The 22,053-nt window shown below is 37.8% G+C and overlaps 1 protein-coding gene across 2 annotated transcripts in view; it reads right to left on the reverse strand.

Annotated features, from left to right (window-relative positions):
* Positions 1-7,598: 7,598 nt before the first annotated feature.
* Positions 7,599-22,053, reverse strand: part of UBXN7 (UBX domain protein 7) — a 58,372-nt gene continuing 43,917 nt past the window's right edge. For both annotated transcript variants that reach the window (XM_019448721.2, XM_053903504.1), the window contains 3 exons: positions 15,838-16,231; positions 15,608-15,687; positions 7,599-14,264 (listed from right to left, as the gene is read on the reverse strand). In XM_019448721.2, coding sequence (XP_019304266.2) covers positions 14,103-14,264; positions 15,608-15,687; positions 15,838-16,231 — 636 coding nt within the window. In that variant the 3' untranslated portion in view covers positions 7,599-14,102. The remainder of the gene's footprint in view (positions 14,265-15,607; positions 15,688-15,837; positions 16,232-22,053) is intronic.

Genomic DNA, 22,053 nt, shown 5'->3' on the forward strand with positions numbered 1-22,053 from the left:
CGTATCTTTCACTCATTGCAGAATTGGGGCTCTTTGGAAAACCAGCACTGGACAGAGCAGCCACCATGTTTTCCTTATCACCCTCCTTACTTTGCTGACTGGATACGTTGCATGGTTCCTTTACTAGCCTCCTAACTTTTTTTTTTTTTTTTTTAAAGAGTATATATTTTTTTTTTTTTTAATTTTTTTTTCAACGTTTTTTTATTTATTTTTGGGACAGAGAGAGACAGAGCATGAACGGGGGAGGGGCAGAGAGAGAGGGAGACACAGAATCGGAAACAGGCTCCAGGCTCCGAGCCATCAGCCCAGAGCCTGACGCAGGGCTCGAACTCACGGACCGCGAGATCGTGACCTGGCTGAAGTCGGACGCTTAACCGACTGCGCCACCCAGGCGCCCGCCTCCTAACTTTCTTGTTCAAGCCCCAGGCCACCATCATCTTGTAGCAGTCACAAGAGAGTGCTGAGCATTTTGTGGTGCTCTCTGCATGGGAGATCTCTCACCCCCTTCTGACAATCTCCTATTCAAGATTCAGTTCAATCATCCCCCGGAATTCTTCCCCGATTTCTTCGCTCAGAGTTAGGCACTTCTTTCTCTATGTTCTCACTGTACTTTATTATTTTTTAAACTGAGGTATTCTATACACACAATAAAATATGCCACACTTTTATTTTTTAAAAGGTCTTTTTAAAATAATCTCTACACCCAATCTGGGGGCTCAGACTTACACCCCCAAGATCAAGAGTCACATGTTCCACCAACTGAGCCGGCCAGGCACTCCCACAAATCTCAATTATAAAACTTAATGAATTTGTATATGTGTACCCAGGGTAACTGGGTCATTACAAATCAAGATATGGGACATCGCCAAAATCTCCAGAAGATTCTAGTATGTCCCCTCTCTTCATTATCCCTATCCCCAGTGTATTTATTTTGGCTTTTATCACCAATTAGCTTTTGGCTATCTTTGAATTTCATATAAATGGAATCATATAGTGTGCACTTTTTTGTGTCTGGTTTTCTTCACACAATATTGTATATATAAGATTCATCTTTCATATAATTCATTCTTTTTTATTATTCCATTATATGGAATTATATTACAATTTATTCTACTTGTTGATGGACATTTAAATTATTTCCAACTTTTACCTATTATAGATAATGCCACTACAAATATTCTTATACATGTCTTTTGGAAAACCTATGCACTAATTTTTCTAGGGAATATACCTAGGAGTGGGATTGCTGGGTCATAGGGTAGGTGGATATTTAATTCTAGTAAATGATATTGTTAGTAGCCCAAAGTGGTCCTGCCAGTTTACACCTCCCAGCAACAGTGTGTGAGTTCCAGTTACTTCCCATTCTCACCAACATTTTTAATTTTAGGCATTCCAGTGGTTTAGTAGTTTCTCATTGTGGTTTTAATTTGAATTTTCTTGATGAGTAAGCACTTTTTATACACTTACCCGGCCATTTGGAATTCCTTTTTTGAGAAGTGCCTGCTCAAGTCATTTGCTCAGTTTTTATTGGTTCTTTCTTACTGATCTGTGGGAGTTCTTTATAACTCCAGACATGACACCTTTGTCAGATGTATGTATTATGAATGTTTCCTCTCGTCTGTGCTTTGCTTTTCTGCTAATGATGATACCTTTTGATGAAGAGAAGTTCTTGATTTTAATTAAGTCCCATTTATCAGTCTTTTCCTTTACGGTCACTGCTTTTTGTTGCCCACTTCCAACAGCATTTGATTTACCTGTACTGTTTTTATGCCTCTTCTCCCACAACTGTGAGATCCCTGAGGGCAGAGGCTGTATCTTACTCTGTTCTGTATACCCAGAACCTACCATAGAGCCTAGAACTTGGTAGGAGTTCAGGAATCACTTGGTTAATGAATTAGTTCATCCACCAGACCAAGTAACACGCATAGTCTCTGTGCACAGATTTTACTTCTAATGATGAAAACAAATAATCCTGAGAAAACCGTTGATGCATGTATATGAGAAGGGATAATTATAACAGACTATTACATTTTTTTAAAACTACATACGAGCTGCTTTCTATGTATGCAGATGTACATGTGCCTGAAGACAAGCTGGTAAATAACTATTGAAAAGTTCATTAAATAGAACCAGTTTTCATTTTCACTGCAAAAGGGAACCATTTAGAACCTAAATGAATTCTTGTGTCTTTCCAGAGAACTGAATTTTGATAAAAGATACTAGGCTGAGTATTCACAAAGCTTTATAGTAAGAAGAAACATTTATTCACCTTATACAACACATGTACAAACTATCTCATTAGATCTTTACAACAGACTTACAGCAAGTAAAATACATGTTAGGTTAGCTTTATTATGCAGATGAAGAGATTCTAGAACAGAGGAATTTGACTTGCTCAGAGTTAACAGTGAATGAGATTGGGGAAATGATCCTGTTATCTGAGTGTACGCTCTACACAATTCCACACATTCATGCTTGAGCTTTTTTTTTTTTTTTTTTTTTTTTTTGCCCCCAACCCAGATTCCAACCATCTTAAAGTATTTCTTCTTAGAGGCGGTACTGTGGTGCTTGGGCACCTAAGGGACCTGGGTCTCAATTCCTGTCACAAATACCTATTAGCTATGTGAACTTGAGTGGTTTACAGAGCCCCAGTAATAATCTGGGCCTCAGTTTTTCATTTATGAAACGATGCCTACCTTGTAAGTTTATTTTGAACATTAAATAAAATGTGAGATGCCTAGAATGAGTTAGTCCCCTCCCGCTGTTCTTGGATCTCAGCTTAGCAAAAGGATTTTATATGCATTAGCTGTTAGAAATCTGTTACTTGAGCCATTAGAGTGATCTGATGGCTAACTGCCAGATCTCGCTCAGATTTTTAGAAGGGGTCTCTGTTCCCAACTCAATGGCTTATCTAACAGCTGACACTCTCATATGGGTATCATTAAAATGGTGCTTGTGGAGCAAAGGGAAGTGATGGAATTTGGCTTTAACCCCTGAAAGAAAGTACCAGACTTCTTTGGGGCTTATGATAGCAGCTATAGGTTTTTGTTCCTTAGGGTAAATGTGTCACATTTCAATGATCAGTCTTACCGATAAGATACTTCTTTTAGAAACAGCATACTTGCAACAGTTTTACTTAGTAAGGCCAGCTTTAGTTCAAATTCTTCACGTCCCTGTAGGAAGCCTCTATGGTAACGGAGGCCTGGACACGGCCACAAAAGAACTACAGCGTTACCTTTTTACCGATGTGTTAATAATCTTAGAATTTGGCTCCACTGGAGACACATCTACTAGTTACCACTTTGGTGGTGACATTTCTAGGGAGAAGCAGATGGGAGTCTAGGAAAGGCACACATTAAGAACGGGGCTTGGGTGGGAAAATAATTTGCCTAATGCCATAAACCAAGACTGAAAGGCTTAGGAGAACAGGAGAGACAGATGTTCCATTCTGAGGGATACTGGGGGGTCTGGAGGTGGGGTCTGAGCAAGGAATAGAGGAAGCTGAGAGCATGGAATTCACTGGCAGAGGGAAGGGGAAAAGATGACGACCATCAGGCCAGTCTTCCCCAAATAAAAGTGACAGACTGTCAGCTTCCTTGTGGGTGGGCTCTGACCTCAACTGACAGCTGACTAAACAGGAGAGCACATTCCCTTAATTGGAGGGAGAAAAAAAAGGAAGATAGATGTTGAAAGAATTGCCATTCATACCAGTCCACTGAAGAGGAAGTATTGTTTTTCTTTTTATTTCATTAGTATACAAATATTACAAACGTCAACCCACTCCAATTAGGCTTCTGTTTCCAACACCACACTGAGGTTGTTCTTGGTCTCCTCAGTGACTTTTTGCATCTAATAAACACTTCCCTGTCCTTTTTACTTGAGCCTGAGACAGAATTAGACCTAGGTGGCCTCTAGAGCCTTTTTGAAATTCTCGCTCTTCACTCCCTTGACACCTCACTCTGGTGTTTCTCTTCTCTCATTGGCTGCATCCCCTCGACTGGGCCTCTTTCTGTTGGGTGATCTCCAGACCTGGATTCTGGACCCTCTGCTTCAACTTTGTCCTTAGGTGACCTCACTCTTTCTCATGGGACTAATAAACTCTGTAATGCTGATGGTTTTTCAGATCTCTAATTCCAGTCCACCTCTCCTCCAAGCTTCGCGTTCACATGTCCAACTTCCTGTACTACACCTACCCTTGGAAGTATCACAGTGAACACGTCCAAAATGATCTCTCCCCCGACCAAACCTGCCTGATCACATCTTCCTGCCTCAGTACCGACACCGCTACCTACTCCCTGCCGGAAACTCATGATCGATTTCGCTTTCCTTCGTTCCTCCACATCTGATCCGACAGTAAGTCTTTCCATGTCTACTTTGATGATGCATCTCTAATCTATACACTACTTCCCAGTTCCACTCTCACTCTTTGGTCCAGGAGACCTCTGTTTTGCTGTTTGATCACTGCGACAGTCTCTGTTCTTGCGCTCTTCCAACTCACTGTCCACATGATAATGTCTTCTCATTACACCTGGAACATGATCTGGGCTCCTTACCAGGGCCTACTAAGGCCTTATATGACCTGGCTCCTGCGCGTTTTAGGCCACTCCCTTTGCTCACTACATACCAGACCCATTTGCCTTCTCTCGATACCTCAAGTACATCCTGTTCCCCAGCTCTTGCAGTTGTTGTTCTGCTTGGAGGTTCCCCTCCTACTCTTGGCATGGCCACCTTCGCCGCATCCTTCAGGTGCCAGCCTAAATGTTAACTCTCCAACATCTTATTTAAAGCAGAATTCTCTATCTGCTTTTCTATTTTTTTCACAGTATTTGAATCAAACCTTTGTCTTTAAATTTGTGTATTGTCTGTATTCATTGAAAATACGTTCCTTGAGGACAGGGCTGTGCTTGTTGTGCTCATCCCCATACTTCTATTATTTGGCACATAGTGAGGTCAGTTAAGAATAAGTATCCTGTGGCTGGAGGAATGGGAGACACCCCCTCTCAGTCCAATTTACTATTTAGGTCCAACCCTTGGCTGACCCATGTGGCCAGGGAGACCTAGTCTTGGAAGAAGATGGCAAGTCCCATCAGGATAGATTGCTGAAGTGTGGGGATGAGGAATAGTTCCTTAAGAGCAAGAGGCAGGGGCACCTGGGTGGCTCAGTTGGTTAAGCGACTAACTTCAGCTCAGGTCATGATCTTGCAGTTGGTGAGTTCGAGCCCCGCGTCAGGCTCTGTGCTGCCAGCTCAGAGCCTGGAGCCTACTTCAGATTCTGTGCCTCCTTCTCTCTCTGCCCTTCCCCTGCTCATGCTCTATGTCTGTCTGTCAATGATAAATGTTAAAGAAAAAAAAAAAAAGAGCAAGAGGCATTGCACAAACTGGTTTCTGGGGTTACCATGAGCTAGGCAGTGACCTCAATTTCTATGATATAATACAATCATATCTCCTGGCTTTTCTCCCATTAATTTAGTAATTCTGTTTTTCCTTTACTTGTTTAAACTGAGTCCTTAATCACTATTCCTGGTCTGAAAGATTACATGCTTGAATTGCCCAAATATCGAGTTATAGGATCCTACTTTCCTAAAAGGCCAGCTCACCCAAAGATTTCATGACAATTTCACTAACATTTATACAGCACTTACCATAAAGTTTCGACATACTATTAAAAGAGAAGCTAGCAAACATTATCCTTGACAATGCGACTATGAACTAACCTCTGTCAATAAATACTTCAGGATCCTAAACATGAGCATATGAGGGCAAGCTTTTGAATCCTGAATGATATTAATTAAAAGTAATATCTAGAGAGAGTCTTATCTCACAAAAACAGTAACAAAAAACTAATACTGAAAAGTTTTTGATTTTATTTCCAAGATCAAATATTACAACAGGACATTTACATGTATTTATAAAAAAATGCAGCAGTTGAATTTATAGATCAGAGGTTTCCTTGAGTTTGGTCCCTCTCTCAGCACAGTGAGCTGATGTCTTCAAAAGACTGATCGTCCCACTCCCCTCCCGCCCCCACCCCAAATGTCCCACCCCACCCGCCCCGTTCAAGTTGCAGTACCAATATAAAGCAACTGGGTACAACACAGCAATATTCACAATTTGGTACAGCCAAAACCAGAGGATCACCAACTGAAAGACCCCCATTTTGGAAATTATTTACCTATAGACTATGTGTATCTATAGATACATCACACCCAGTTATCTAAGATTTCCCTGGTTTTAGAGCAAGTGGAAGTTCCATGGAGTCTTAGCCAGCAGTCACAGCTCTGCTTTATCTAATGGCATGGTTTTTTCCTCCTCCAAGTTTAGATTTGCTATCGCCTCCATGTGTCTTCAAATTTAAGGCTTTCCCTAGCACCTTAATTATCACTTGCTAGATGTACAGGAGGGTCTCTAGTGTGTCGTGAACAAAACAATTTAGTGGATGATCCAGTTGCCCCCTTGCTCACTGGTCCCGAACCCTTCTTCCCACTTTTGAGAAGAGCTGCAGAAACAAATATCTCCTAGCACCATGGGATTAAAAACCCAGAACACAGAGAACTCTATGTGCCTTTTAAGGAGCACTTGCCAGAAACGCTACAATAGGAGCACTGTCTCTGTCCATTATCTTCTTGGATTCAATAACAAAGTTACACTACAGATTAAATTTAGAGCCTGTCCTGCATTAAAAATGCAAATCTCACTAAGACCACCACTTTGTCCAGAATAAGGATTCCCAGGGAATCTCTAAATACTCTTAGGAACTGCTTGAGAAACACTTTAAAGCAAACACCCCAAGCTGACCTCACTCAAGTCCCCAACCCACCCCCATCCCTATTCCCCAAACAAATTTCATTCCTTGATTAACCTCTCTGAATAAGATGGGAAGTGAGGTTTGGGAAATGATGTGAAAAATGTTTAAAAAACACAATTAGTGAAGACATGCCAGAATTGGGACATCCCAGATGATTCAAAACGCATTATTCAAACTGAACTCATACAAAGCATGCACAGAGCCTACAAACACTCCTGAGAGTATTCATGGAACAATCAATACCTACTCGAAAAAGGACTTTTCTTAAAGGGTTAAAAAAAAAAAAAAAAAAAAAAGAAAGAAAGAAAAGAAAAGAAAGAAGACACCAGATGCTTAGAAGTTGTTAACAGTCAAAAGGAAAACCATTCTAGAAAAGATTTTTAAAGGAGTGAAAAAACTGTATATAAAAGATTCATGCCAAAGCTTGGATGAAAGCCCCTCAAAGTCTAAGTATCATGTTAGCATCAACTGGTACTCATTTCTCTATATCTAAGACTAGAGGATTATATCATAGCTTTACCGTCTGTTTCCCAGCAAGAATTTTAAACAGGCTTTCCAAAATTGAAGGGATAAACGGAAAAAGTAACAAGGCCCAAGGCCCAAGTCCCAAAATGGGTAAGATAAACAGCCCCTACTACAAGCTTGCTACACTCCTTAACTAAAAAGTGGAGGTCACATACTACTTTCATTCTAATTAGCAGGTAAAAGGGGATTTTCTGGTGGCAATGGTAACTTCATGTGAGGTTTAATTTACAGGGCAATAAATCATCAAAAAGTTATTAAGAACATATGATTAGGGTAAAAAACCTATTTATATTTTGAATCACATAATTTATTGATATTTTCCATTATTAAGAACACAGAAGCTCCAAGAAAAGCATACTATAAAACCATTTTGTTGAAAACATTCAGATACCCAGTTGAGCATCAGCATTCCAAAGTCATTAACTTGAAATAGAACCTGGTAACATGTACTCTTCTAAAGCTAGCAAGCTTGACAAAAGGGAAAAAAAAGCAGAATGGCAGGGAACAGTTCCAGATCAAGAATCTATCCCTTATTAGTTAAGATGCTCATACTGAGTCTATGAAAAAAGCAAATAAAAGATTTTAAGAAGGGGAGAATTCAATTCCAGGTCAGAATTTATCCAATGATTTGAAAGGTCTCCCATTTTATTTATTTACATCTAATAAATGAATGATTCGTGGTAGCCCAGTTAGATTAATAACTTTTTTTGATGCAGATAAAATTTTTCACGTTCAGTCCAGCGTAGTTTGACTATTCTTCCTATTTGAAGACTCAAGTGACCCTGTAAAAGAGAAAATCTCAGGGCATTTTGGTCTGTATATAGGAAATACCAGACAACAAAAACTTGCTATTTGTTGCCACAGAATTAAGTATAAGAAGGCAACTTCTCGTATTAAGACATTAATGTGGGATTGTTTAGGCAAAACACTACCATTGGTATTTGTATCTCTAATCCAAGTAAATCTGGTCATCTCTTGAAAATACTTTTCAGAAATGCTAAATTGTTTTACTGAAGTAGTTCATATTGGATTGCCCACCTCTGCTTTTAGATCATATGGCAAATAAAGGCTTGAACCAAAAATTACCATGTTTATGAGAATGACTGAGATTCTAAGCAGTACAGAACATTCTGTAGCACAAAGAAGGGAGGAAGGGTATCATGGAGCTAGCCGTTCTATATACAGAATAAGAGAATTCTTAGGTGCAGAGAGAAAATGAGCTATAAAACCATTTGCTTCAAATTCTTCCCTTATATATTAATTTATGAAAAATTAAAAATGTTATACATTCAAACTTAGAAATGGAACTTCTTAAACATAGCTAATTTCATTAAAAGTCATGACTAATTTTCAGAAAATGGATATCCAAAAAATAGAGAATAGAGAATGGAAAAGTAAAAGAGAAGGTAGGATAAAAAGACTTTCTAATTCACGGCCTCATAGTCACATCCAATAATTTAGTCACAAGTTCACTTCATGGGAAAACGATCAAAGTCATCATAATCTCTATAAAAAAATATTCTTGATTCTAAACTGTCTCTCTAGCAGAACTGACACACGGTTGAGTCAAAGACCAAAATAACCAGCACCGAAATACCAAATTTCTACATAACAAGAGAAATCAAGATAGTGCCTTGGTATTCTCTGTTGGTTATTTTCTGTACTAAACATTCTTGCCACTAATCTAAACTGTGCACAATGCAATACTAAGTGTCAAGGCAAGACAATGATTGATATGCTATGCAAGGCAAATCAATGAAGTTGAATATTCATAGGACACAGCTGTCTTCAAGTAGCCTTTTCATCAAGGCTTGTATTACTGGGAAACTGCCATGTTCATCAGTAGGGTTGGTTCTTCCTATCTCATTTAATTTTACACAAGCCATCACTTATTCAGCAACCTGCATCCCATGATTTACTATTGAGTAGTTAAGTGAAAGAGGGCCAGACTGACAGAGAGAGAGAGAGAGAGACAGAGAGAGAGAGAGAGAGAGAGAGAGAGAAAATATGAACAACATAACAGAGATGCACTCTTGTGGGATAAGAAATATTTTTAAAAGTTGGTCTAATTAGATCTTGAAAAAGTTGTTTCTGCTAAAACCAAGTGTAAATTTTACAACTTAGTCAAATCAATTTCCTAACAATTGCTCATCCAGTAAAGTGCTTTAAGCACACAGGTAAAATAAAATTTAATTCTGGTGTCAGTGAAATATTTGGTTCTCATTAATTACATTTTAGTCCTACTTAACACTGATTCAAAACACAGCATGAAGTTTTTAAAATTGATGAATTGTGTTTAAAAGATCATTACTAGGTCTAGAACTACGATAGTCTCCTTTTTGGAGATTTTGGTCACACAGTGAGGTTAGATGAAGTTACTGGGAAATCTGGACACAGAAAAAAAGCGAAAGAACTGATTAACAAGTAAACTTTTAATTAGCCTAGGGATAATATGTAATAAAGAGGAGAAACTAGAAGCATAAAGGTTTAGAGTGGAAAGGACTTCAGAGGTAATCTCATTCGGTGGTCTGCAATCTGTGGGTTCCTAGAGTTTTTGCAAAGGGTCTGCAATTTCATATGCACATTTTCTCCAGCTATGGTCTTAATGTTATTAATATGTAACCCCACAATTCCCCACCCCTGCCAAACTTGAATAAGTCCTTTAACGTGAAAAAACAGAACTACTGATCCAGTCCAATTCTCTATTAGTATAGCAGAGCTGTTGTTACCCGAGTGCACTCATGCCTACATACAGTGCCCCTCTATATATTTCATTCGTACTTGGGTAGAGAAATTAAATCTTTCCTTCACTTTCCAGCTGCTAGTGGCTCCCTCTGGTATTTTCCTAAGTGTCCAAGTGAGATCCTTGCTAGCTAAAATCTTTAGTCCTAGGATCAATAATCCTTTCCTACTTGGGTGCTGGATATACACTACCGATAAACGTTGTGCCCTAAGTCTAGCAGTTACAAAAGGTGGAGCTAAAGAATACAGGTGAGTCAAAAACTCTGAGCTACAGAGTTTGCCACTTTTCAGTTTTAGTTTTCTGTGGCCTTTCCTAATGAAAGCCTACACAAGTCTTTCCCTTTTCTCAAGTTTTATTGTAATTATAGTTCAGCCCCAGAAAGGTAAACATTTACATGTTCTTCAATTATCTCATGTGTAGTGTGTCTTTCCAACTGGATAAAACAGGAAGAAACCAGGTATTAGACTTCAAGACATTTCCAACTTTGATTAAGGACTCAATAAATATTTGTTGACTTCTAGAGTCAAGGAAGTAGAATTTTATAGAAGATTTAAAAATATACACATAGTTCAATTTAGGTATGGATGGGACAAAGAAAACTGTATCTTTTCCAAAAAATGGTTTAAAAAAGATAAAATTATTTTTTAGCCTTTCCATCTATTCTTGGCAAATAATGCCACATATTTTCCTTTCACATTTTTATCAGTGCACCGTTTTAAAAAAGGAATAATCAGTCCCTCAAAACAGTGGTGTAAATAAGAATTTACAGGCATAGTGCAAATCCCACAAGCTTTAAAAGGAAACAAACCAAATGATAATTTACAGAGCCAAACACAGGAAGAGAACCTTTTGGGTAAATTGATTTCCCTGTTGTGGGCGACTACAGCAAGGGAGTAAAAAAAGCATGGATTCTGGATGCCTATTTTGATTTTGTCAATTACTAGCTGTGACATCCTGAGCGGGTTCTATGAACTTCACTTTCTTCCTGCCTACAAAATGGGGAAAGTGTGTATTTTGTAGAGTTCATAAGAAGATTAAAGGAGAAAATGCACATAAAGTACCTAGCACATGCTAGTTACTCAGAATTAGTTCCGCATTCTTCCCTCTGTTCTTTCTTTGGCTGTTCTTTCTCTTCTCTGGTTCCTTTCTAAATCAAATTCAAAAGATGTTTCCTGTCACTTTTTTCCCCCACTAATTTTCATTCCATCTCCCCATCTTTGTTTCTTGTCCTTCTCAAAGTCTATCTTGTCCTTTTCCTCCCCATCTTTTCTTTTGAGCTGTTTCCAATACCTGTAAGGAATGACTATTTTTAACTAATCTTACTAGCCTCATTTAATCTATTCAGTAAAATCTTTCCTCCAAAGAGCAAAGGAATTTGCAGAGCAAAGAAGAAGACAAACTGGAGGAAGCATACTCCTTTAATGAATTGAGTTCATGAGCGAAGCAGTACTCCTTTTTATACTTACTCTTCCCATGTATAATCCATAATCCCTCCCCCATGGGCTTCTATATCAAGCCCAGGATAATTACACTTCTGCCTCAAAATAAAATAAAATCCTCTACATCTTGTACTCTAAAAACACCAACTGTATCTAAGTTGGATCAGTATCTCATGCCCTAAGTCTTTGATATGCTTACTTAAATCACTTTATATTTACTCGGTCATCTCACAGTTATCCAAGTTGAAAAAGTCACTTTGGTTTCTCATAAATGGATATGCCACGGCTGACCTCATCAAAAAGAACTACATCCTATCATTAATGAGCATGTCTCGGATTCTTGAGATACGTTTTATAGAGAAGTTAGTAGGTAAAAGAATGAAACAGAGTCCCACAGGGAAAATTCTTGACTTCACATTTTTGACAGATTTGGACTTTAGCTGTGACTTTGCTGAGAGTGGAGATGGGTGCCAACACAGCACCAAAGCTGGGCATACCCTCAGTTCTTACCCTGTGCCTCCCTGAATTTTTAATTTCTGACTTTGTCTACTACCAACAATTTTTAAACCTTCTACTGCACCTTTGCTAGTATATAGCTCTATTCCTCAGATAGCAAGTATATTATCCAAGTTCAGAGATACAATTGAGGAATTAACATGAAAACCATGTTTCCTCAATAAATGAGAAGCTGCTAGTTAGCCTCGAGAGCCTATGAGAAAAACACCAAAATGGTATTACTCAGTCACCAATCTAAAGAGAGAACTTTGACTCAAGGTATAAATGAAATTGTAATTATATAAATATATTTATAAATATTTATACAATTATATACTTATACATAAGCACTTACACAGACTTAGGAAAAAATGTAAGAACATTAATTCAAAAGGACTCACTGAAGAATAAACAGAATTTTCCATGATTTCCTTGAGGAGATACATACTCATTCTTTAGGAAGGGTCCCTCAAAATCCAACCATTAGAAACCATATTCTCTAATTGTGTACTAGCAACACAATAAGCATCTTTTTTTTAATCCCCACGTTGCCGAAAGAGTGATCTTAAAATAGATGGAAACCTAAAGGTCTCTGAGCAATAGCAATTTATGTTCCTCAAGTAGAAGAATCAATCAATCCAAATCCCCAACTGACAAAATAGGTCCATTCTATAGAACAAGTTAAAGTTCTGATTTTGCCACCAGAATCACTACTACCCCTTCAGAGGACTCTATTTAAAGCTCAAAGTAAGAATTGAGCATATGGTGAAGGTGATAAGTCAGACAGTATTACATAGATTCAAGATGGCCTCTTCTAAATAATACTGAAAAAAGCTTTCACCAGCTAAGTCTGAATGTGGCTTTTGTCGGCAGAAGAACCCCACATCTGAAGATTACCGGTAACCTTCTCCACCTCCCTTACTAAATGTTGTCTTATAAACTGAATTTAAAGGTCTTTGCCTTAGAGAGGCTTTCAGTTTTGATACCTTTTGCAAGAAAACGGTAGAGGAATTAAGCTCATTCAGTCACCAGAACCTTTTAGGAATTGTTCCAACCAGGGGTAAAAAAATGAATCATTCTTTCTAACCGTAGGAACATGGTTAGCAACTCTCAGCTGCATCTTTTTCTCCCCCCCCCACCCCCCCGGGACATACATAAGTATGCCTTAAAGCACATAGGACAATCAATTACCATAGTGGTTACAACCACAAGCCACTGTACTGCATGATTAATTGAACAGTTGCTCTCCTACAGATCACTTGTGGACCCAAACAATGGAAGGGCCAAAGGAACTAATATGCTGTACTGGCAGAAACAGCAAGCACCTTCCTATCCCAGTCACCAAAATCGCCTCACTAAACGTCCGTTCCAGGACTAGCAGGATCAATACAATTTATAAAGTAATAATGAAGAAAGCTGTTTCAGGCTAGGATATTGAAAGCCACTCCATGCTACTCACCCTATATTTAACACTCAATCTGCCAATAACACATATCATGGAAAATAATTTTAGGTGGGAACATGGGAATCCTTTGAAAAAAATTTTTAAATATAATGAACAATAATTATAAGGGATGCTTTTTCCATGTAAACAAAAGCCTGAATATTTTGTTACGTGATATTTCTTACATGAACAACAAAGCGTTACAGAATTTCTTTTCTCTACAAAAAATGGGCCTTACAAAAAAAAGGAGGTTGTTCTTATTCTGAATCTAGCCATTCTTTTACCAAAGGAGCCTGAGGAGTAACATTATCACTTGATCCCAAAAAAGTGCTGTGCAAGAGACCACTTATTGGAACATGCATTTCCTGCAGCCAGTACTAGGAGGTCTAATTCTTTCACTTCCATTTGGTCACCAGATTAGGTAAGAAAGAAAGAATAGTAGGAAAAAGAAGAAAACAGAAGAGGAGTGAAAAAGGGGGTTGGGGGAAGAGACTGAATATAGGAGAGAGCAAGAAATAAAACAGAAGGCAGGTGACTTGCTTGCCCGACTTTGGCTCTATGGTCCTATGAGCCAAAATGCATACTTAGTGACATGGTATCTCACAGGAAAAGGGATAAAAGGGGTAAGCTGAGAGAGGTCAGGCCATGATGTTAATTTCTTTCCTGTACAAAGACAGTCTCTTGAGGACAAAGGCCTGCCTCTTGTAATGTAATGTCATAGTCCAGATGAGAGAGTTTCCTTCGAGGGAAGTTGGTGAGAAGTTCAAAACGTTCATTTGGATATCCTTTAGACTGGACATGCTTCACCAAAGCCTATGAAAAACAAGAGAAAAGACAAAAGCTGTTAGATGGAAATAAAAAGAAAGAATATATTAAGGTATTAAATAGCCTATGTTCATTTTTATCATGTCAGATGAGATATCTGAAGTTTAAGTTATTCTTTCACATAGCCAAAGCTTACCCTTGTGGAAGGGCCAATATAACTCTTTTGATGGGGAGATAATAAACCTGTATCCAATAATTTAGGACCATTAAGTGATACTGAAATATACAGGATTATGTTTGTTTCTCCAATAAACCCAATTTCTATTTGTAAAATTATTGTCCTCTTTTTAAACATTTTATCAATTTCTTTTCTTTTCATCAGAGAAGATATGTCCTTCAGTCTACCTACAGACAATCTTGCCTCCAGTGCACTGAATCCCTTCTTGCCTTCTTAGAAACTGTGCCACTACAGAATATTCCTTTGCAAGTATCTTCAACATCTCCCTCTCTACAGATGCTTCCCATCAGACTTACACATGTTCAGTCTTTCCTTCAATCATTTTTTTTCCTCTGGTTATTGCCCATTCTCCCACTAGCTTCAAGACCAAACCTCTCAAAACAGTGATCTATACTTGCTCTGTTCATTGTCTCGTCTCCCATTCCCTTCCAAATGCTAGACTAGGGAGATAGCTCTGGGTATCAGCACCAGTGGCCACAGCCTACTTGTACTCATAGTCTTGAAGAATCAGATTAACTATCTCCTGCCACAGCAAGCAGCTAGGTATGGACACTTGATCTAAGGGGGATTCACTCATACACTAGGCTAAGCCAGTCAGACCCATTCTCTTTTCCAGGGGTTAGAAAACACAGAGGAAAGGCCCATTAGCTGTGGACTTCAGAGGAAAAGGCCCTCAAGCATCACTAAGATGAACCATGTACAAGCTGAGAGGTAAATAAAAACCACCAGTATAGAGAGAAGAATGGTGTGAAGCAGAAAATCACAAGAGGGAAACAAAACAAGCCCCATGAGAGAGACATAGGAAAACAATCTTGGTTCTTAACCCCTTTGCAGTTTCAGCTACTAGGAAACCCAAGAGCCCCACTATAATGTTCAAAATAACCACCCCACTCCCCTTTGCTAGGTAATAACTTCAGCTGGGTTTCTATCCCATGCAGCCACGAACAGAAAATCCTTGACTGGACAGACCCTATGTAACTTGCCTAAGATAATTCAAGAAGGTAATAAAATACTTAGAATTAAGATTCACCACAGTAAGTTTTCAGTTAGGGGCCAGACTAAATACCATCTATTTCAAAGACTCATAAAGCCAATTATGCCAATTAATTAGTTTCTCTGCTTCAAGTAAACACTTCCAATTAGATATACTTACCAGCAGTTTAGCTTGCTCTGGAAGAGTGATCTGTTCCCTTTTTCCATCTGGATACCGCAACATCAACTGTGCTTTTGGTCCTAAAGAAAGAGTTTAAAAAAAAAAAAAAAAAAAAAAAAAAAAAAAAAAAAGATACAACAGCTTAAGACAGAAGACTAATGTAAACAAATATATAAACCCCTCCAGTAACATTCAAGTTTTAAGTAAAGCAGGTCTAGAATGTAACTCACCATTTACATCTATGCCCTCCACTATTCCATCTGATTTTTCAGGTGACATCTCTAGTATTTCTGAATCCACGGCTGGCAATCCTTGGTGGTTTGTGGCTGTTCCAGGCTCAGTTCTGGCTGGGGGCTCAGTCAGTGGCCTTCTATTCTCCTCTTTTCTATGCCCCAAATCTTTATGGGGAGATTTTCTGGACTTGGCAAGATTCTCTATCTCCTCTTCTTCATCAGAGCCACAAACGGATATGAACTCCTCACTGCCAGAAAAAAGTTCAGATTCAGATTCTTCATCTGAGCGGCTATCCTGTTTTGTCTGTGTTGAATCAAAGTGTGTCTCTTGCAAGGAGGCTCTGATGGCAGCTTCTAGCTGGCTGTCTTCACTTGCATCTATAAGGCTCTCCTGCAAGTTGCAGTCATAAAACATGGGTGGAAAGAAAAAGAAAACAGTTAAACCCAAAAATAGATAAAGTCAAACAGGACATGAGAAATATAACAGCTTGCCAATATTATTTTCTGCTGAATGTTTCTCTTTACTAAATTTTAAGCTATTTAAGTGCAACAACTTTGTCTTACACAGCCAAGATGGAATGTATATTTTAAAAACAAAAATAAAACTGTGCTACGACCTGCCACAACGGTGCTGCAAGCACAAGTTTTCTTTACATCAAAATTAATAAAATCAAGAAAACGGTTTATTCCTGGCCCAGAAAAATACAAGAATTAAGGTTTTAAATATAAAGCCAAACACTAGTTTTTAAAATACTCAATACAGAAAAGGATGTCTACCTTGCTCCGTATTATATTCTTCAACTAGCACTGCTCTGACACAGAGAGGATAACAACAACTCGGTAATCATCATTTTGCAAAAAATCTAACAGATCTGTAACATTCAAACCAAAATAAAACAGCATATAATAAATAGGGAAAAACAACAATTATATTTTCCCAAGCTTAATTACAATGAAGGTTTTCATTGTGATCATGAGAAAAGCAAATTCCAACAGTTTTCCACTAGGTAAAGTTCTGTCACAAGTATCGCTAAACTGATTAAGTTACAAAATATGGGTTTTTTTGAATGGAACTTATTTAGATCCTAACTCAAATCATTAAAAAAAATTTTAGGGGCGCCTGGGTGGCTTGGTCAGTTAAGCGTCCGACTTCGGCTCAGGTCATGATCTCACGGTCCGTGAGTTCGAGCCCCGCGTCGGGCTCTGTGCTGACCGCTCAGAGCCTGGAGCCTGTTTCAGATTCTGTGTCTTCCTCTCTCTCTGCCCCTCCCCTGTTCATGCTCTGTCTCTCTCTGTCTCAAAAATAAATTTAAAAAAACGTTAAAAAAAAAATTTTATAAGTTAACAAAATTTTGTAAATTTTGTAAGCTGAACAGTAGACATGTCCTGATATTAAAGAATTGCTGTTAATTAAGGACGTGTTACTGGCATTGTGATTGTGTTTCAAAAAAATAAAGAGCCTTTATTTTTTTTGTTTTTTTTTTCTTTTTTTATTTCTTTTTTTTAAGAGTCTTTATCTTTTAAAGATACATGCCAAAGCATTAATGAATAAAAAGTGAATTCTTAAGATTTATTTCAAAATAATGTGAACAGGATGGAATATAAATGAAACAAGACTGGCCACATGCAATAATTACTGAAATTAGTTAATGGATACATACAGGCTCAATAAACTCCTACTTATGAATATGCTTAAAATTTTCCACAATAAAAAGGCAAAAAATATATGGGTCAATAACAAAAAACTAAAGGAACCTCATTTTGGCTTTTGTATCATATAACAAAAAAAATTAAATCATATAGCAAAAAAAAATTAAGGAAAAAATGTTGAATAAACTTAAGGCTAAGCTACCACCAAAAAAAGGGTAAGTACGTGACCTGCAATGGCTTTTAAGTGGATTGCAGGTTCATAATAATGACGGTGCACAGCATGCAGTTTGATTTTAAAGACTGTCTAACATGGCAGACACTACAGACTTCCTATCCAATATCCATTCTCCTTTCTTTCTTTACTTACAGAATCCTAATCATGTCTATAAAAGAAAGCACACCCAGCTAAAAAATTCCATTTATCAATTTCCCTTTCATCTAGAAAAAAATTGTGATATGGAGCTAGAGAAGCACTTACAGAGAAATTACAGAACTCAACACACATAATAGAAAAGTCTGAAATTAATGACTAAGTTTCCATCTTAAATAAAAAAAGTACCCACACAGAAAAAGAAAATGAAATTAAATCCAAACGGCAGAGAAGGAAAGAGAAAGAACAAAAATCAACAACCTAGAAAACAAAAGAAAAATTATTAAAACCAAAAGCTGGTTGTTTAAAATCAGTAAAACTGATAAGCCTCTAATCAGATTGTCAGGAAAAAGAAACCACAAATTACCAGTAACAGGGGATTAATAACAATCACTATAGATGCTACAGGCATTAAAGAGAATAACAAGGAAATATAATGGACAGCTTTATGTCAATACATTCAACACCTCAGATAAAACGGACAAAGCCTTGGAAAGACAAAACCTACTAAAAAGCTCATTAAAGAAGTAGTAGATACTTGAGTAGTCCTATATCTATTAATAAGTTGAATCTGTAGTTTAAAACTTCCCACAAAGACTCCAGACCCAGGTGGCTTTATTGGTGAATGTCATCAAACAATAAGGAAGAAATAAAATCAATTTTACACAAATTCTTCCTGAAAACAGAAGCAGGAAAAAACACTTCCCAATTCATCAAAAGGCCAGCATTAACCTAATACCAAAACCAAAAGAAGGCATTACAAGGAAGACAAAACAAATGACAAAGAAACTATAAACCAATATTCCTTGTGAACATATAGACCCAAGAATTCTTGACAGAATTTTAGCAAATCAACTGTATCCATAAGGAACATATAGCTAACATCAAAGTTAATGGTAAAAGAGTGAATACTTTCACCCCTACACCAGAAGCAAGTTAAGGATGTCTAATCTCACTACTTCTATTTATCTTTGTATTGGAGGTCCTAGTTAAGAAAAAGAAAAGGCATAGAGATTGGAAAGGAGGAAGTAAAATAAGTCTTTATTTGTTGACGACATGACCATCTATATATATATAAAAAATTCTAGGGACGCCTGGGTGGCTCAGTCAGTTGAGTGTCCGACTTCGGCTCAGGTCACGATCTCGCAGTTCACGTCGGGGTCTGTGCTGACAGCTCAGAGCCTGGAGCCTGCTTCAGATTCTGTGTCCTCCTCTCTCTCCGCCCCACCCCTGCTTGTGCTCTGTCTCTGTCTTTCAAAAACGAATAAACATTAAAAAAAAAATTCTAAGGGATCTACAAAAAAGCTACTAGAACTAGTAAGTAAATTTAGGAAGGCTGCAGCCCACAAGGTCAATATACAAAAACTGTAAAATATTGTTCAGAGAAATTTAAGACTTAAATAAATGGAGAGATACATGTTCATGGATCTGAATACTCAATATTGTCAAGATGTCAATTCTCTCCAATATGATCCATAAAGCAATGCAAATCCAATCAAAATCCCAGCAGCTTCCCTTGCTAAAAGGCAACCAATAGAATGGGAGAAGATATTGCAAATGACATACTGGATAAAGGGTATTCAAAGTCTATAAAGAACTTAACAAACTCAACACCCAAAAAACCAAATAATCTAGTGAAGAAATGGGCAGAGGACATGAAATAGACACTCTTCCAAAGACGATTTCTGGATGGCTAACAGACACATGAAAGATGCTCAATATCACTCATCATCAGGGAAATATAAATCAAAATCACAATGAGATACAACCTTGTACCTGTCAGAGTGGCTAAAATTAACAACTCAGGGAACAACAGAAATTGGTGAGGATGCGGAGAAAGGGGAACACTTTTACACTGTTGGTGGGAATGCAAACTGGTGCAGCCCACTCTGGAATAGTATGGAGGTTCCTCAAAAAATTTAAAAAAAGAAAGTGACAAACTGATTCTAAAACTTATGTGGGAACACGAAGGATCTGAAATAACGAAACAACTATAAAGAAGAATAAAGTTGGAGAACTTACACCACGCAATTTCGAGATTTACAAAGCTACTATCACTAAGACAGAGAAAAGTGCTGTAGAGAAAGACATAACATAATCACTGGAAGGAAGAGTCCATAAACCCACACATATATATGATCATTTTTTGACAAAGGTGCAAAGGGCAATTCAATGGAGAAAGGATAATATTTTCAACAAATGGTGCTGGAACAAGTGTACAGCCATATGCAGACAGACAAAAAGCCCCAACTCAACCCTATCCCGACACCATATACAAAAATTCATTCAAAATGGATCACTGACTTAAGAGCTAAAAATAAAAAAAACATGGGATAAAATCTTGGGTTAGGCTAAGATTTCTCAGATAAGAGACAAAAAGCACAAAGTCTAAACGCTGATAAACTGGATTTCATGAAAAATTTAAAATTTGCTCTTCAAGGGGCGCCTGGGTGGCTCAGTCGGTTAAGCATCTGACTTCGGCTCAGGTTATGATGTCGCGGTTCATGGATTTGAGACCCACATTGGGCTCTGTGCTGACAGCTCAGAGCCTGGAGTCTGCTTCAGGTTCTGGGTCTCCCTCTCTCTCTGCCCCTCCCCCACTCATGCTCTGTCTCTCTCCCTCAAAAATAAATAAAAACATTAAAAAATTTTTTTAAAAAGCTGTAACTTTTTTTATACCTGGCTGGCTCAGTTGGTAGAGCATGTGACTCTTGATCTCAGGGCTGAGAGTTTGAGTCCCACATTTGGTATAGAGATTAAAAATAAAATTTTTTTTTTTTTTAAATAGCTATAACTTTTCAAAAATAAAATAAAGGCTAACTTATTACAAACATAAAAGCAAATAGATATGCCCACATGACATGCAATGGCTTTGACTGCAGATAATGACACTCTGTACCATGTATGTTGATTTTAAAGAATGGCACTATATCAGACACTACTAGTTTCCTATCTCATATCCAGTCTTCTTTGCTTTCTTAACAGGACCTTAATTGTATTTGTGCAAGAAAATATGTCCAGCTAAAATAAGCAGAACTCTTATCTGTATCTGTTTACTTTTGTACAGAGGCACTACCCCCATCTTCCTTGTCCACGCTTGGATATAATGCCTGGGAGCAGAGCATCTATATTGTGATTGTGTGAACAAGCCAACAGTAAGGATGGGGGGATGGGAGGGAGGAAGAGGAGAAATCTGGTTTCTTGACATCCACAGAAGTCACATTCTAGACTGCCTGCCTCGACTTCTTGTTGAACAAAGTAGATGTCTTCTTTGTTTAAGTTGAACAAAGTAGATGTCTTCTTTGTTTAAGTCATTATCTGTTGGTGTTTCTCTTGCACACAGTTGATCAATATTTGTAACATTCATAGAATTGTATCAGAAGTGGGGTCTGAGGTACTGGTCACCCAAATCATCCCTATGTATTTGTCCAATGTTATGGTCCCATTCTTTCCCACTAAACGTCTTACTTTTCATAAGAGACCTGGTGAAGTTGTTAATTTATGTTGTTGTAATTCAGCAACTCACAAGCTCAAGCTCTGGTTTTTGAAAATATCAGCCTTAGGTATGACTGCAAAAGATAAGAAACTCTCTTAGGGCAATTATAAAGACTCTTTGGGGTTTTTTTGCCTTAAAAAAGAATTCTACCTTAGCCAAACTTCTCAGAATAATGAAAAAAACAAACAAAAAAAGTTGAATCAATGTTTTAGTTTTGTACTACTGTAACTACCTCAATAAAAATTCTCTACGGGGAAAAAAAGAATTCTATACCACTCCTTGGCAAGCATGCATACCATTCTGTGCCTGTGTACTTTATTCTAGGTGATAAACTTAAGGAACAGTTTCATAACTGCATTATATGGACTGCTAAAGTCATATCCTCTAAAACTAATTTTATTCTCACTGCCATCAAACCCAAATAGCTCCTACCACCAAATGAGAGTCCCATTATCTCTGAAGGTCTCTTACTCACCACCAATCTTGACTTTAATTATCAAACAGGTCTGCCCCATAATAGCATATTATAGAAATTAAGTACAGAAATAATCTCTGGGTGGGCCAGGGAGCCAGACCCCAAAGCTATATAACCAGTACTAATGTCCAGCTACACTATGAAAGCTGTCTAGGAAAAATACCATTTCTACTGCTGCTTAGACTTGGATACCAAATGCCTGACATGCTACCCCTGAAGAAG

This window comes from Panthera pardus, unplaced genomic scaffold (genome assembly GCF_024362965.1).
Source record: "Panthera pardus isolate Hobbes unplaced genomic scaffold, ASM2436296v1 HiC_scaffold_16, whole genome shotgun sequence".
Classification (NCBI taxonomy): Eukaryota; Metazoa; Chordata; class Mammalia; order Carnivora; family Felidae; genus Panthera; species Panthera pardus.